The sequence below is a fragment of the Phyllobates terribilis genome, unplaced genomic scaffold (genome assembly GCF_046119375.1).
Source record: "Phyllobates terribilis strain yellow unplaced genomic scaffold, ASM4611937v1 Scaffold_5__5_contigs__length_657084704, whole genome shotgun sequence".
NCBI classification, from domain to species: Eukaryota; Metazoa; Chordata; class Amphibia; order Anura; family Dendrobatidae; genus Phyllobates; species Phyllobates terribilis.
Window position 1 is genome coordinate 601,187,518 of NW_027362765.1, and position 18,467 is coordinate 601,205,984.

At 42.2% G+C, this 18,467-nt stretch overlaps 1 protein-coding gene across 1 annotated transcript in view; it reads left to right on the top strand.

Annotated features, from left to right (window-relative positions):
- POLR3A (RNA polymerase III subunit A) overlaps nt 1-18,467 on the top strand; it is a 104,682-nt gene that overhangs the window by 23,686 nt on the left and 62,529 nt on the right. Inside the window, exons 9-15 of the mRNA XM_073686033.1 lie at nt 303-406; nt 689-830; nt 4,741-4,881; nt 7,019-7,088; nt 8,010-8,137; nt 8,225-8,363; nt 13,887-14,051. Of these exons, the coding sequence (XP_073542134.1) occupies nt 303-406; nt 689-830; nt 4,741-4,881; nt 7,019-7,088; nt 8,010-8,137; nt 8,225-8,363; nt 13,887-14,051 (889 nt within the window). The remainder of the gene's footprint in view (nt 1-302; nt 407-688; nt 831-4,740; nt 4,882-7,018; nt 7,089-8,009; nt 8,138-8,224; nt 8,364-13,886; nt 14,052-18,467) is intronic.

The window sequence follows — 18,467 nt, forward strand, 5'->3', positions numbered from 1 at the left end:
TCCCCTTCTTTGATGCAAGCTCAGAAGCTGAGCCTACCTCATTGTATGCAGACGCTGGCTGTGAAACACTGCCAGCAGCTACCACTAACAGTAGCAGGTGGAGCTGAGCTGTTAACTACTTAAATGCTGCTGTAAATTTCTAACAGCGGCATTAAAGTTTATGGACTTGTGTAGTTTTGTATTTTGTATTGGCACTCTTTATTTAGGCAGGAATCCCTTTTTCAGTTAACTATGCTGAAGATGTCTGGAATTTTTTTCTTGAATGCTGCATTTCGATGCATTACTTTTTTTTTTATTTGCAGGTGAATAAGGCAAATATCCATTTTATGAGGAAGCTGGTACAGAACGGGCCAGATGTTCATCCAGGAGCAAACTTCATCCAGCAGCGACATACCCAGATGAAGAGGTTGGCTTTTCCTTTGTTTGAGGCTTGCCTTTTAACCTTTGTGGAAATATTTCATTATTTATGACTGTATGTAGCAGCCACAGTTCAGGGTAGGCAAGATCTGATGAATGGAAATGTGTCCCCAATGGAGAGCAACAGCACTGAACCTGTCCCGGTAGTGCAAAGTCAAGGGCATGAAAGCACCCAAGTGGGAAAATGTGCTTTTGCAGAATTTATTTTTCACAGCTAAATATATTTGTATTTGCTTTCCGTATGTCTCTAGTGTAAAACTTGCTTTTGCAGGTTCCTTAAGTATGGTAATCGTGAAAAGATGGCTCAAGAACTGCGATATGGAGACATAGTGGAGAGGCATCTCATAGACGGAGACATAGTTCTTTTCAACCGACAGCCATCCCTGCACAAACTCAGCATCATGGCTCACATAGTGAGTACCACAGGATCAGGATGTTTAGTGTATGGAAGATATATACTTAAAAGAACATTAAACTTAGAAATGAAGAACACTGGGAACTGGAGATACATTTGCCCACACTGTTAGTTTTGCAGAAATGTATGCACGTTCATAAAACGGTAGTGTAGATAAGGCTGGAGTGATGGGGCTCAGTGATGCTTGTCTCCTCCCGCAGACAGTGTGAAGAACACCTGTCTCCACCTGGACATGTGAGGAACACATAGCTGTGTATCTGGAGCATGCATGGAATGTTTGTGTAGGTCTCTGGTTTAATTGCAAAATTGGAGAGGAATTTAAGGACATTTCTGGATTTAGCTTAGTTTTCTCTATTTCTTTTTTTTTTTGTTCCTTTCATTACTACTAACAGTGTAAATATACAGTGGGTGAAATCCGTATTGAACGCATCACCAATTTTCTAAGTAAATCTATTTCTAAAGGTGCTGTTGACATGAAATTTTCACCAGATGTCGGTGATAACCCATCCAATCCACTCATATGAAGAAATCAAACCATAGATGTCCATAATTTAAGTTATGTGTAATAATGGGAAATTACACTGGGAGAAAGTATTGAACATGCTTTCTGAAATCTATTTAATACTTCGTACACATGCCTTTGTTGGTGATGACCGCTTCAAGACGCCTCCCGTATGGATAAGCTAGTCACATGTATTGCTCAGATGCGATTTTGACCCATTCCTCTACACATGCACTCTTCAAATCCTGAACGTTCCGTCGCTGCCTTCTATGAACTCTGAGCTTCAGTTCCTTCCATAAATTTTCCATCGGCTTCAGGTCAGATGATTGGCTGGGCCATTCTAGAAACCAATGAAACTCTGGCTTGGCCATTCTAGCTGCTCTATTTTTTTTCTCTGAAACCAATTAAGAATTTTATTTGCTGCTAGAATGGCCCAGCCAATCATCTGACCTGAATCCAATAGAAAATTAATAGAAGGAACTGAAGCTCAGAGTTCATAGAAGGAGCCCACGGAACCTTCACGATTTAAATAGTGTTTGTGTGGAAGAATGGGCCAAAATCACACCTGAGCAATGCACGTGACTAGTTTCCCATACAGGAGGATTCTTGAAGCGGTCATCACGAACAAAGACTTTTGTGTGAAATATTAAATGTCAGTAAGGCCAGTTTCACACGTCCATATATTTCCAGTACTGGAAAAACCAGTACCGGAGATATCCATGTCCGTGTGCCGCATCAGGATCACACATACCGGAACTTGGGAATCAGCGGTACAGTTCACAATGTTCCCAAGTGCCCGGGTGCTGAACACTGCCCTCATCATTGTTACCTGCCGGCGCTGCGATCAGCACCAGCAGTGGACAATGTTGACAGTAGTGGTCTCCTCCTGCTGTCTCCAACTCTAAAAATAAGAATAAAATAAAAAAAATACATATACTCACCTGTCCTAAGTGTCCCCTGCTGTTATCCAGCTGATTGATCACGCCGGGGAGAATGACTCGCTCCAGCGAGTGGGCCCTGAAGCTGTTCTTAGCGAGTGGTGTCCTGTCATTTACTGAGCTCAGCTCCATGGCATGCTCACTGGAGCGACTCATTCTCCCCGGTTCCTCGGCGTGAGCAGTCCGGTCAGGTGGATTACGGAGGGGAACAATTAGGACAGGTGAGTATATGGATTTTTTTATTTTACTCTTATTTTACAGTTGGAGACAGCGGGAGGAGACTACTACTCTCAACATTGTCCCCTGCTGGTGCTGATCGCAACGCCGGCAGAGGACAATAATGAGGGCAGCGTTCAGCAGCCGGCGCTTGGGAACATTTCTAACTGTACTGCTGATTCCCAGGCGCTGGTATGTGTCACACAGATGACACACGGATGTCATCAGTATGGGACATTTTGCGGCCTGTGCAGCTGGTAAGAAAAGAACATAGAAATGTATTTTGCCCATGGACACTGTCTGTGCACAGACTCATTCATTTGAATGGGTCTGTGTGTGTCAGTGTCTCCAGTACGTGTGGAAACTTTCGCCACATGTACTGGAGACACTGACGTGTGAAAGAGCCCTAAGCATGTTCAATGCTTTTTTTTCTGTGTCATTTGTCATTATTACATATAACTTAATTTCTGGACATCTATGGTTTGATTTATTTACCTGTGTGGATTGGATAGGTTGTTACCGACATTTGTTGAGAATTTCATGTCAATAGCACCTTTAGAAATATATTTACTTAAAAATTGGTGATTTATGTTTTCTGCAGAAAGTAAATTATGCTGTAAAAAAATCAGTGAAGCTTATTTTTAACAATAAGTTATAAGCAATATTTTACAATATTAAATATTTATTTAACAATAAAACGTATTCAGTTAATTTACATCTCATTCAGGTGTTTGATTGTCTCAGGATATGGTTGGGCATTCAGCCAGGATTTTTTTTCTTGCGGAGTGTTGTCACTGGTATGATGTGGAGCTGGTATGTAATGTTGCCAGTCTTTTAAAGAGCTCCTATCACCAGATTAAAAATGGCCTGTTTTTGCTCTTCTTTTATTCTTACTGCTCCTTTGAGTATGCTGTTTGTTTTGGTTATTTTAAAAAAAAAATAACATTCAGTTCCAGACGAGCTTTTTTTATTTAGTGCTAATTTTTATGGTCTTCACAAGGGTGTGTTAGACTGCAAGGAAATACCTGAGCTACTGAGTTTTATGGCTGTGACCGAAATATGCTCCTTGCAATACAGTGTGGTGCCAAAAGAATTGACTATATAAATGTATGTGTACAAGTGTCTTGGAGGAAGCAACACACAGATATAGCAGTTGTATACTCAATGTAAATTCAGGTTTATATATAGACAGGTGACGTACTATAGATATAGCCTGCAGTCATGCAGGTTGAGTCTGGAACTTGTTCTTCAAGGTTGGGGGCTACATGGATGAAGTCTATGCACATTGTTGATACAGGGAACAAGATGGAAGATACACAAGGCAAAATGGTTTCCTTCACATCGCTAACAATTCTATATGAATTGTTAGACATAAGGGAGTGTTGTAGAATGAAATGGTGGATCACCATGGGTCCCCTCTGTCTTTCTGCCTTTAGTCTGCATCTTCATTACAACGGTTGCTTTTGTTTTGTGTTTTTAATACATAAGAAGAGATGTTTGGAAAACGGATGATGTTGGACGTCTGATCATCTCTCTATGTGGGGTCACCGACATTGCACCCATAGTGGTATACAGGGAATTAGTCAAATACTAGTCTGATTTTCTCTGTTCCTGTGTTTTCTCCAGCTGTGCCTTCATTACAGAAGGAGTTCATTATATATCTTTCATCACGTCTCTTCAGTCCACTTTCCTCTCCAGTAACTTTCTACACGTTCCTACTAGTATCATAAGTGTTGCCCATGTAGTACATATGGCCGAGTTCCCACATAAAGTGAAGCACATATATACGCTCTGTGTTAGCCTGCCCAGAAACCTTGTTTAATTGCCAATTGTATTTTCCTATAGTCTTTTGGGAGGAGTATTACTTGTGTTGCTCTATAGTGTTTGTTTCAGGTTTGGTCAGGTTTGCCTGCTTGTGTGAGAACAGAGCTCTACCATGGAGCAGCATATCTGCGCTGCTGTGAAAATGGCCCAGTCTTTCCTTGCATATTCTCTGTTAGATGTGTTGAAACACAGAGATAAAGCCAATCTAATGTCATTATTGTGGTCCATTTTTTCCGGTCAGTGTGACTTTCACTATTCTTATCCACCAGTTGGCACACGCCCTGTGGATTTTGCAGTGATTCCTAATCCCTTTTGGATCCTGCTCTTTGATTTTCTGCTTTGTGCATGGTTATCGCTCCTACCATTTCCAGGTTTTGTTATAAATGAGCCCATATGGTTGCTAACATCTGGATATTTTTCTTGTGTAGGCCAAAGTGAAACCACATAGAACTTTCCGCTTCAATGAATGTGTCTGCACACCATACAATGCTGATTTTGATGGGGACGAAATGAACCTTCATCTCCCCCAGACAGAAGAAGCCAAGGCAGAAGCATATGTGCTGATGGGGGTAAGTGCTTCCAACTAGATCCAAGCGCAGCATAAGAGATCCTGCTTTTATGTAATAATGTGAAGTATTGATGTAAGATTTCCATGGTTGCATGTTGCTTCAGAGGCCTCAAGAAATGTAAGATTTTTAGTTTATGGTTGTTTACTGCTCAGTTTATAAAATCCCATTCACACATAGTAGAGGATACAGCAAATGTTCACATTTGCAGAACATTGTATTGCTGTGAATTCACATTGTGAATTTTACCCTTCATAATGCAAAGTGGGGAAAATCTGCAATATTTGTCGTGAACACATGCTGGTTTTCCTGCAGATTTGGACTAAACTTTGTCACATCGGAAGCCCATCTTAATAGAGTTCTCTTCACTGATTTGATGGCACCATTGCTACAAATAAAAAAAACAAAAAAAAAACTTATTTGAGCCTAAATGCTAGACATCGACTAGTTCTGTGTTTTATAATTTTATTGTCTGATCTGAAACACCCTTCCCTTTGTAACTTCATAATTTAAAAGTATGGATGGAGCGTTCCTAGGAACTCGCAGTAAATTAAAAAGTTACAGGTCTCAAAAAATGCAACACAAACCAAACTTGGATAAAAAAAGTTCTGAATTTTTTTCGACCTCTAAAACATAACAATTAAAATAAGTTTGGTATCGCTGCACTCATACTGACCTGAACAATCATACTGCTAGCTAATTTTTACTGCATAATGAATTTCGTAAAAGGAAAACCCAAAAAACTATAGCTGAATTGCATTTTCTTTCACTGCTTTGCCACCGTTTCATCCCCCCGTTTTGTTTACTGCATTATATGGTAGCGTGAATGGTGCCCTTCAAAACTACAATTTATCCTGCAGAAAACAAGCCTTCGTACTGCTATGTTAAGCAAAAAAGTTATGACTCTTGGAAGAAGCTGAGAAAAAAAATCAAAGCTCAAAATACTAGATTTCCTGGTCATGGAGGGGTTATAAATTTTTTTTGTGTGTATCTATCTATCTATATAATTGTCTTATCCCATCTGTCTGTCTGTCCTGGAAATCCCGGGTCGCTGATTGGTCCGGACGCGGCCAATCAGCGACGCGGCATTTCAGAAAAACATGGCGGCCGTTAGCGGCTCATGTGCGGCATGGAGGTCAGCGGCGATGCAGCCGGCTGCTCGCAGCATAAGTCCCCCGACCGCAGGCGCCGCTGACCTACATGCGGCTATCATCGGGAGATCAGCGGCTACGGCCGTTAATCTCCCGAGGACAAGTGTGACGCCCCTCCTTTCCCCTCCTTTCCCCTCCTCTCCCCTCCATCAGGACCCCGGCACCCGGCGTCATACTTACCCCTCCCCGTGCTCCGCAGCAGCTCCTGTGTCTTCCGCTGATGCTCTGTGACGTCTCAGGTCAGAGGGCGCGGTGACGTCTATACACCGCGCTCTCTCCTGAGCGGTCACAGCGCACAGCGTGAAGATGCCGGCTGCACTCGAGTCCAGAGAAGCAGTGAGGTGAGTATTGGATTTTTTTTTTTTTGTATGGGGCCATAGGGGACCTGCATGGGGCACTATGGGGGGATGGGACATCCTGCATGGGGTATTATATAGGGGGGATGTGACAGCCTGCATGGGGCATTATATGGGGGGGAGAGGTGACATCCTGCATGGGCCATTATATGGGGGGGAGAGGTGACATCCTGCATGGGCCATTATATGGGGGGGGAGAGGTGACATCCTGCATGGGGTATTATATGGGGGAGAGGTGACATCCTGCATGGGGTATTATTTAGGGGGGATGTGACAGCCTGCATGGGGCATTATATGGGGGGAGAGGTGACATCCTGCATGAGCCATTATATGGGGGGAGAGGTATCATCCTACATGGGGCATTATATGGGGGAGAGGTGACATCCTGCATGGGGTATTATATAGGGGGGATGTGACAGCCTGCTTCGGGCATTATATGGGGGGAGAGGTGACATCCTACATGGGGCATTATATGGGGGAACAAGTGACATCCTGCATGGGGTATTATATAGGGGGGATGTGACTTCCTGCATGGGGCATTATAAAGGAGGGTCGGGAGACATATGCTAGAATACCCGATGCGTTAGAATTGGGCCACCATCTAGTAATACTTATGTTTAACATGTTTTTCAGACTAAAGCTAACCTGGTCACACCACGTAATGGGGAGCCACTTATTGCTGCTATTCAGGACTTTCTTACAGGTAGGTGATGTTCCTATAAAGTAATGTCTGGGCAGTTTAAACTGTACCTTGTAGCGATGGACAATAAAGCTATGAGCGAAAGGAATCACGTTTCCTATGTGAGGCCCACAAAGTTTAAGAAGGGCCAAACATGGACACCAATTGACAAGATCATCCAGTGATATCAGGCAATAGTGATGGCAGATATATCGAAGATAAGCTACCAAAGGTTGCTGTGCTTAAAGGAAATTTGTCAGCAGGATTTCACACCCTATGCAGCTTTCATATACTAGTCCAGCAATACATTTCCATGGCCAATCAGTTCCTCCATTACTGAGAATTCAACATGGGGTGTGAAATTGTGCTGACAGATTCCCTTTAAGAAGGACAACCTGTCAGCAGAGATGGTTGTGAGCATTGCACAACAATTCAGAAGTACAAAAGATGAGGACACAGCCCCTGCCGGTATAAATGCATCATCCAACATGGGAGGGGAAAAAAAAAAGATGAAAACGCAAGTAAACCCAGACAGAAACCAGCGTAGAATAATATATTTCTACTGACGAGAAGGATGAATATTACCACATAATAGAAAGAATGGTCAGCACTACTCCAAAAACAGGAGAAACACGTTAGGCGATATTCACACGCGTGGCGCGCAACATTTGACCGTATGAACCAGCTGCTTATTTTCTTTGCATGATGGAGAGGTATAGAAAAAGAACAATATGCACTGGTCAGTAGGATGAAGATTACATCATGAGTGACAGATCATTGGAGTTTATTTAATTTCGGAATTATTACCCCGCTTTGAAATTATTGCACTCTGCATGGAACGATGTTTTCTATATGTGTGATTATTATCTTTTCATCTACTGTTAATAAATGTGCTTTGTGTAGAAAGTACAATGACACCATTTTAATATTGTCCACCTTTACCAGCGGCCTATCTCCTCACTCTCAAGGACACATTTTTTGACCGTTCCAAAGCTTGTCAAATTATTGCATCTGTCTTAGTCGGTAAAGATGAGAAGATAAAAGTCCGTCTGCCCCATCCAGTAATCTTAAAGGTATTTGTCCAGAATCAGTCGCATGAGTAGGTATTGTAGGTTTTGTGATTTGTAGCTTGTGCAATCCTTCTCTTTTCACTTCCATAGCCTGTAACTTTGTGGACTGGAAAGCAGATATTCAGCATCATCCTGCAACCAAGTGTGGACAATCCTGTCCGTGCCAACCTGCGTACTAAGGGCAAACAGTACTGTGGAAAAGGAGAGGATCTGTGCCAGAACGACTCTTGTAAGTCTTGTGTTTTTCTTCAAATTTTAAACCCTTCCTGTTGCAGATCATTTTCACTTTTGTACTTTTGTTTTTCCTTCCCTTCTACTAAAATCTATACAATTTTTATTTTAAAGTCAACATATTTTTTTGTGGGGTGAGTTGTAGTTTTGAATAACACCATTCGTTTAACCATTCAACGTACTGGAAGGCAGGGAAAAAGGTGCAATGAAATTGTAGAAAAAAAAGCAATACCAGTTTTGTTTTGTTTTTTGTTTTGTTTTAGTGGTGAAAACAAAATTAAAAAATTGTTTAAAAAAAACAAACCTGTAGCTTATCCTCCCCCCTACCCTTGTTCATTGAGCTTTATGGGTGCTTGTTTTTATTTTGCGAGCAGATGTTATTATTGATACTATTTTGAGGTGCTTGTTTGATCACTTTTAACCCCTTCATGCCTATATGTCATGGTCGGTAAGGGATTCCTGCCCAATGACGTACAGTTACGTCATGACAATCGAACGCGCATAGGAGCTGTGCCCGCAGTATCACCGGTGGGAGCTTGGCTTAACTGATAGCTGAGCTCTGGCTATTTAACCCCCTGAATGCCATGGCAATAACAATCGCAGCATTTAGAAGGCTGTGGGGCTCCCTCTACCACGCAATTGGCACCCCCGAGACGTAATCGCTAGCTGCTGATGGTAGTCTTGGCAATCAAGTGAAATGACGACCTCCGTGTCTGCCAGCTATAGTGGCCTGTAAACCATTCCAGGAGCATCATATAAAAGGCGTTTTGTCATTGTAACCAGGGCTGTGGAGTCGGTAAGCCAAACCTCCAACTTCTCAATTTCCCTGACACCGACTCCACGACTCCGACTCCCTCATACATGGCTCATGTTTAAGTGATACATTTACAGTAGCACAGATTCATCTCAGCTAAAAGTCTAGACCCTTAGATCAGGAATAGGACAGACATTTATAGGACATTTCATAACTTTCACAAATTCTTATGAAAAAATATTCCCCACAAACTGCATTGAACTACTGTACCCAATTTATTATATATTTTAGGAGTCGTAGTTGGTCAATTGTATACCGACTCCACCAAAATGGGCTCCTACTCCACAGCCCTGATTGTAACTGTTACAGGTGTAATAAATTGCAATGCATTATACCAGTGATCAGAGTAAAGGTTAGGGACTTAGTAAAAAAAAAAAAGTTACAATTGTAAAAATATTTTAAATATATCACAAAATAAATAAAAAATGAAAAAATATTATACCAGTAAATACGTATATTTATGTAAAAGCAAAAATAAACAAAACATACTCATATTTGGCATCGCCACATCTAGAACCACCTGATCTATAAAACTGTCACACTGGTTAACCCCTTCAGTGAACACCATAAAAATAAATAAAAATCTATGGTTTTTCATCAGTCAAAAAGTCGAATGTAAATGAAAATGGTACAGCTGAAAACGTCATCTTGTCCAGCAAAAAAACAAGCCGCCTTAGAGCTCCATCAGTAGAGAAATTAAAAAATCTATAGCTCTCAGAATACAGCAATAACAATTCTTCTTTTTTTCTATAAAACAGTTTTTATATTGTGTAAAAGCGGCAAAGCATAAAAAAAGTTTATGAATATGGTATCGCTGTAATCGTACTGACCCAAAGAATAAAGCTGCCTTATCAATTTTACTACACCGTGAACGGCTTAAAAAAAATCCTGAATTGCTTGTTTTTGTTAATTCTACTTCTCGATAATAGGATTTGGAAGTGATCAAAAGATATGTGCCCGAAAATGATACCAATAAAAGCTTCAACTTATCCCTCAAAAAATAAGCCCACACATGATTTTGTCAGCAGATATATAGGAAAATTATAGCTCTCATAATACGGCAATGCAAAAATTAGTTTTTACAAAAGGAAAAGCGTCTTTCAGTGTGTGAGAGGTGCCAAACATAAAAACCCAAGAGAAATCAGTTATTGCTGTAATCGCACCAACCCGAAGAATAAAGTTGTCTAAACATTTATACCGCACGGTGAACGGCGTAAAAAATAAATAAAACTATTTCATGACCTGCTGTTGATTTGTTCATTCTGCCTTCCAAAGATCACAGGAAAGCTCGGCTCACATTAATCCTGTGCTGAGCGTTTACTCTGGGGTTTCCGTATAAATCTCTGAAATACGTGATTCAGACGGAACCCCCAACTGAAGATTACCTGTAATGAGGCAGATGGGACACTGTGGACGCTGTCTGACCTGTGATCCAGCAGTGTGTGTCCTTTTTAGGTAGCATAAAATGGCAGTCGGCCACAGACTTGTGCACCTCTGAAAAGGACAACGCTGAACAGACCAGACGGAGTCCAGAATAACTCTGCTGCCTCATTATAGTGAAGGGATCTCCCAGGGGATTCATCTTAATTGCATCATTTGGAGATTTAGATAGAAACCCTGATGTAAGTGCTCAGCGTACAGCACAGGATAAACATGATCCAAAATGTTATGTAAAATATTCCCAAAAAAAGCTTCAACTCAATCCACAAAAAAAGCCCTCACTCAGGTCCGTCATCTGTTAACGGAAATATAGGGGGCTTCCACATTACTGGCAGCACAAAGGCTCTGGAATAGCACTATGGCTCCTCGCCCCCCAAAAGAATTTCAGCGAATTCTGCACTCCCAAATCCAATTCCCTTCTGAGCCCCACAATGTGCCTAAAACCACATTTGGCATCTACGTGTTTGGCATTTTTGTAGCGATGAGAACCTGCTTAATTTACCGGGTACATGTCTCCAGAAGCAGGAGCTGGGCATAATGCACTGGCACTACAATGTACTGGGAACTACAATGTACCGGGCACTACAATGGCAAATTTGCAATTTTCACTCGGCAACATTCTCATTTCTGGAAAACACACATGGAGTAAAAATAGACACTACACCTGTAGATAAATTCCCAGAGGGGTATAATTTCCAAAATGGGGTCACTTGGGGGATTCTGTTCTTCTGGCACTTGGGGGCTCTGTATATGAAGTCCTCAAAGTTTCTACGTTCTCCTATAGAAATTGCACAGTAAATTTTGCTGTCTATTTTCTCTGGTTAACCTTGTTAAAATGCAAAATTTGGTGCTAAAGCATACTTTTTTTTGTGGGGAAAAAATGTTTTCATTTTCACAGCTTAACATTATAACATTTTGTGAATCACCTGTTGGTTCAAGGTACTCACTACACCTCTAGATAAGTTCCTTGAGGGTTGTAGTTTCCAAAATGGGGTCATTTGTGAGGAGTTTCCACTAGTTAGGCACATCAGGGGCTCTTCAAACAGGACATGGCATCTTCTATTTATTTCAGTGCTTTTTGCGTTCCGAAATTCAATTGCTGCTCCTTCCTTTCCGAGCCCTGCCGTGCTCCCAAACAGTAGTTTTCCACCATACATGGGGTATCGCCATACTTGGGAGAAATCTCACAAAAAATTGTTTGGTCTATTTTCTCCTGTTACCCTTGTGAAAATGGAAAATTTGGGGATAAGGCAACATTTTTAAGGGAAAAGGTAAACTTTTCATTTTTTCCTTCCACATTTTTTAATCCGTTTTAATTCCTGTGAAGCGCTTGAAGGGTTAATAAATTTCTCGAATGCGGTTTAAAACGCCTTGAGGGGTGCAGTTTTTAAAATTCTGTCACTTTTGGGTATTTTCTGTCACATAGGTCCCGCAAACTCACTTCAAATTTGTGGTCTCTAAAAAAAAAAATATATATATAGATTTTGTAAATTTTGTTGAAAAAATGAAAAATTGCTGATTAACTTTTAACCCTTCTAACTTCCTAACAAAAATGTTTAAAAAAGAATGCAAATGTAAAGTAGACATGTGGTAAATGATATAATTGTGTGATATAACTATTTGGTTTAAGGGCAGAAAAATTAAGTAGAAAATTGCTAAATTTTTGCATCGTTTTGTTACATTTTTGGTATTTTCATAAATAAACTCATCATATTGACCAAAAATTACTACTAACATATAAAGTACAAATGTCACAAAAAAATTCTCAGAATCACTAAAAGTGACAGATTTCAAAAATTTGGCCTGGTCAGGAAGGTGAAAACAGGCCCAAGGTTGAAGGGGTTAAAAAAAAAAAAACACACAGCAAAAAGTGATCACAATGTTGTATGAACCCTAAAATTGTATCAATAAATAAGTATAGCTCGGTGCAGAAAAAAGTTGTCACACAGTCTCATGGACACACAAAAATAAAAGTTACCGGTCTCATAAAGTGGTGACACAAACCAGTTTTTTTTTTCCGCTAAAAGGGTTAAGTTGAAATTTGGTTTGGTCATAAATAGGGCTGTGGAGTTGGAGTTGTGGAGTCTGTATCCATTTTGGTGGAGTCGGTATAAAATGGACTGACTCTGACTCCTAAAATATATAATAAATTTTTCCAGTAGTTCAATGCAGGATGTGCGGTAAATGTTTTCATAAGAATTTGGTAGCATTAAGAAATGTCCTATAAATGTCTGTTCTAAGGATCTCGGCTTTTAGGTGAGATGAATCTGTGCTGCACTTTATGTACACGCTCAGTAATGAGGCCGTGCTGTGGAGTCGGAGGTTTGGCTTACCAACTCCACAGCCCTGGTCATAAATCCGCTGAGAGTAGCTCCGAAGAAAAAAAAACTTTGGCATAGAAATGCTTGTCAGAACAAGCTCACTGTCAGTCAATTAAACCGTTAGTTTCGTGGGACTTTGCTACAAAAAAATATCTGTAAAAGTGAAATAGTGCAAAGTTATAAAGAAACTCCATTGCAAAATTTACTTTTATCCCAAAATATATACATTTAAGTTTAAAAAAAATTGCCTTCCGACGGTTTCTATATCTTTTAAAGTGAACCTGACAGCTTATAAATGCTACCTGATACAAAGGCATCATGTATCAGACTCTGACTATATGATTTCAGCTTTGCATGTTTGATTCTGGAACGCTGCAGCATTTCAGAGAATAACATACTTTAAAAGCCACCGGGGACCACACTGGAGGCTGGTTGCACAGGCTGGTCCCCAGCAGTTTCTACTCGCCCGCTTCCCTGGAGTGACAGGCCTCTCCCTCCTCTCTATAGGTGTGTAGGTGGAGACCTGTCAGTCACTGTCAGCAGGTGGGGGGAAGCCACCAGTGACCCCCCCCTATCCGACTACTCTTCTGTGCGGCTCAGTCACTGACAGCTTTTAATGTATGTGTTTCCCTGAAATGCTGCAGCGTTGCAGAGTCAAACATAAAAGGATGAAATCATATACTGTAGTTACATGCTGCCTGTAGACCGTGCAGCATATATCCGCTGCCAGGTTCCCTTTAAGTTAATGTGAAGTGATGGACAGAGGTTGCTTTTAATTCATTCTCTGCTACTCTGAGGTTATGAAAAACGGAGTCAAATTCAGAAAAGGATAATTTTAATAAATAATTTTCTTAATCCTTATGAGGAAACTGATTATCAATGACATCCAACTAATGGTTTTATTTACTTACTTTACCAGTTGCATTACTCTCTTGCTTTTTTCCAGATGTGACTATTCAGAACAGTGATCTGATGTGCGGTACCATGGACAAGGGAACCTTGGGTTCTGGCTCGAAGAATAACATTTTCTATATCCTTCTGAGGGACTGGGGACAAGTTGAGGCTGCTGATGCGATGTCCCGCCTGGCTAGACTTGCACCAGTATACCTGTGTAAGTGAAAGCTGTCACCATGGCATCTTTAAATTAGAAAAAAAAATGTTCTTTCAATGTTTTTTTTTAAAGACTTTTTTACACTTGTGCTTCATGTACTATTCTTCATTAAGAAATTAATGATTCTTTCTATAACTACTTCTTAAACGTTTGTTAATTTGCTACATTTTGTTATAAGTTTGTGTGCAATGTATGGTTCCCCTTCCTCTCTAGTGTTATTGAGGTACACACAAGACTGTGGTTAGAGTTTCAGCCACCAGGATATGAACAGTAGTCAAAAAGTCTTAGTTCTTACATAAGCTAATAGCCCTTCTGCAGTCACTAAGCTACTCTGTTTTAGCTCAGTGTCCACGTGAAGCAGATCTTCTCCATCCAGGTCCCTCCAGCAGGCTTTAAGGGGTGTTCTTAAATTGCTTTTTTTCCCTTCACCCATGACAGCACACCTGAGAGAGGATCCGCCCTTCGAGGACAGGAAACCTTCTGAAATAAAAGGGCGGCACCTCTCCCCTCTTCAGTTAGTTTCCTGTCCTTAATGGGAATCCTTGTGAAGAAATCGGCGGCTGTCATGGGATCAGCAGTTCATCTTACCCAGGCCTGTCCCGACACTGCAAGAGCGGGCTGTGGTCCGTGACGCCGGCCTTCAGGTGCTGGAAGCGCTGTTCACAGGTTCCCCGGGGACCTGTTGAGGGCGCAGGCGATGAAGAGGTCCTGGGCTTCAGTACACCGCCGCGCCGCCCTCCCCGTTGACGTCGGAGGCGGAGCTGAAGAAAGATGGCTTTGCCCTGTGTAATGCCGGCCTGCATAGCAACGTGCTCTGTCAGTATGTCAGACAAAGAGCAGCAGCAGTCGCCACTGCGTCCTTCACCATCTCTGCTCACCGGTCGAGGTCAAGCAATAAAAGTGGCAACCGGCCCAGTCAGAGGAGCAAGGCTTCTCAGGACTCAGCAGTCTCCCGGAAGGAAGCGTCGCGTATCCTGAAACAGTCTTCAATTCCAGCATCCTCGGTGGCGGGGTGAGTGATCTTTGTGAATGTCAATAGATATTTTGCTAATGGGCCTCCTATCATGTGTTTAAATCACCAGGAGGAGCCCAGGAAAGTTATCGCCAAGAAGCGGAATAAGGAATGTGTATTAAGCAAATGCCCTCTAGCAGTTGACTGGCAGAAGAAGCTCTGCTCGGACTGCGTTCAGAGAACCATTTGTGAGGGTACCCCGGATTTTGCAGCTACCCTCAGGTCTGTTATCAGATCGGAGGTAGAGGGGTCCCTTAAAACAATTTTGAAGAAAAGGACAAAAATACTATCTGACTCTTCTTCTGATTCTGACTCCTCTGTGTTGTCGGAGGGTCAGTGTCATAGTGAGGCTTTACCCTCATCCTCTTCAGACAACGATAGGGGAGGGAGACCATGCTTCCCTATAGAGGACACCGATAGATTGGTTAAAGCTGTCAGAACCACTGTGGGGTTAAAGGAGGATAAATCCATTAAATCCCTAGAAGACATTATGTTTGGAGGGTTAGAAGAGAAGAAAAAACGCACCTTCCCGGTAAATGCCAAACTCCAGGCTCTCATCAATAGAGAATGGAGGAAGCCAGAAAAAGTAGGGGCCTTGCCTTCATCCTCGAAAAAAAATCCCTTTGAGCTAAAGGACTCGAGAGTTGGGATAAGGTGCCAAAAATTGACGATGTGGTATCTAGGTCATCAAAGAGATCAGCACTCCCCTTTTGAGGACTGAAGGGTACTTGGAGATCCCTAATCTCTAATAACTTGGAGATCTCGCTAGCGATCTCGTTATGTGTGACAGGGCCTTTAGACAAGAAAGCAGATACCTTTGTAAAGCATACTTGGGAAGCAGCAGTGGGAGGTCTAAAACCGGCTATTGCAGGAATGTGTACTGCTCGTTCCCTTATGGTGTGGTTACAGCAGCTGGAGGATCAGTTGAGAGATAAAAAGACCTCAAGAGAGAAAATACTATCCATCCCACCCCCAATACATAGTGCAGCAGCCTTCCTAGCATATACCTCAGCTGATTCTGTAAAACTGGCGGCTAGGTCAGCAGGTCTATCAAATGCGGCAAGACGAGCTTTGTGGCTTAAAGGATGCCCTGGGGACTTACAATCGAAATCTAGATTATGTTCCATTCCCTGTGATGGCCAATTTCTCTTTGGGAAGAAGTTGGACGATGTCCTTGAAAAGGCGAATGACAAAAAAAGGAAGATTTCCTGGGTTTTCAGTGGACACTAGGAAGACCTATTTTCGGAGGGGGGAATTTAATAGAGGTTGCCCCCCGGGAGAGAAGGGAAGGTGGGCTTTCAAGAACAAGAAAGAATCCGGATAGATGTTAGGAGGTCCCTCCTCCACCTCCGAGAAACCGCCACAATGACACCAGGCCACAAGTAGTAGGAAGGCTATCTCGTTTTGTTCAAACCTGGGAAAGCGTCCATTCCAGTTCCTGGGTCCTCAGCATAGTGAGAGATGGACTAAAGATTAATTTCCTTCAGCAGATGCAACCTCCCTTTGTGCTAACCCCTGTTAGGGAGTACCCGGAGGAACAACGGGCCCTGGAAATGGAGATTTCAAGCCTGTTAGAGAAGCAAGTCTTACTCGAAATTCCAGACGATCAAAAGCGAAGGGGAATTTTATTCCCTTCTCTTTTTGATAAAAAAAACACGGATGGTTCACACAGGATAATTATAAATCTAAAGGGCCTCAACCGTCTTATAAGCAACCATACGTTCAAGATGGAATCTGTAAATTTTGCAATTAAACTTCTCGATCCTTATTGTTTTATGGCAGTGAGCGATCTCAAAGATGCGTATTATCACATCTCAATACACCCATATTACCAAAAATATCTGAGGGTGGCTCTTTACATTCAAGGGAAGTGCAGACATTTCCAGTTTCAAACCCTCCCCTTTGGTCGGTCTATATCCCCAAGGGTGTTCACCAAGCTGATAGCCGAAATGACATCTTTCCTATGCATTCGAAACATAGTCATCATACCATATTTAGACGACTTCCTTATAGTAGGGAATTCGTAAAAACATTGTACTACACAACAACAACAAGTCACAGTCATCTTGAAAAATCTAGGCTAGTTGGTGAACACCCAGAAGTCAAGACTAGAACCCGCAAAGAGTCAGACCTACCTGGGGTTTATTCTCAACTCAAAGTCAGAATTGTGTTCTACCCGAAAACAAGGTAGACAAGATCATAGATTTAGTCTCAGCAGCCATAGAGAACCCATATATGTCCCTGAGGAGGTCTATGTCCCTGCTAGGAACCTTGACGTCATGCATTCCGGCAGTCAGGTGGGCCCAATTCCACGCAAGACACCTTCAGTGGGAGATCCTGGCAGCGCAGAAATTGTTAAAAGGGTGTTTAAGGAAGGGTACATCTCTCCTCAAAAGTCAAAGAACACCCTGGAGGCCTTCCTTCCTCTGCTACGAGGTCGTCATGTTCGGATAATGTCAGACAACCGTGCTACCGTAGCGTATATAAATCACCAGGGAGGAACAAAGTCCCACTCCCTTCTGATAGCGGTGAGCAGACTCTCTCAGATAGCAGAACAAAATCTCTTATCTCTCACAGCACTATACATACGGGGTATAGAGAACACAAGGGCAGATTTTCTAAGCCGCAACAAGTTGAGGAAAGTAGAATGGGCCCTGAACCCTGGAGTGTTCCGGCAGATAGTAAAGCTATGGGGGCTGCCAGAGATCAATTTATTTGCCCACAGGAAAGTAGAGAGGTTCTGTTCTCTGGACACAAGGGGAGACCCATTGGTGATAGATGTTCTCCAGATACCCTGGAACTTCAAGTTGGCCTACGCCTCCCTCCGATAGCTATGATTCCTCTTGTAGTGAGGAAGATCAGGGAGGATCAGGCAAAAGTTATCCTCGTGGCACCCTTTTGGCCAAAGAGACCATGGTTTTCTCTCTCTTCTCTCCTGAGAATGAGGTCTCTATCAGACCCATGGATCCTACCGGAGACCTGGACCTTTTAGTTCAGGGCCCGATATTTCACTCTCAGGTAAAGGGTTTCCACCTTGCAGTGTGGAACTTGAGGGCGATATAGACCAGCAAGGGGTTTTCACCAGGCTTAGTTTCTACACTGTTAAAGAGCAGGAAACCCATAACTACCAAAATCTACGGTAGAACGTGGGAAAAATTCTTAAATTTGCTAGGTGAGCCTTTAAGCCATAAGCCTCCTGTCAGCTCAATCTTGGAGTTCCTGCAGAAGAGTTTTGAATTAGGACTAGCTACCAATTCCCATAAGGTCCAAGTATCGGCCCTGGGGGCATTATATAACTGCAACCTCACGGCTGATAGGTGGATTGCAAGGTTCGCCAAATCCTGCGGTAGGTCCAGGCTGGTCATAATACCCAAGGTTCCCCCATGGGACTAGAACCTGGTACT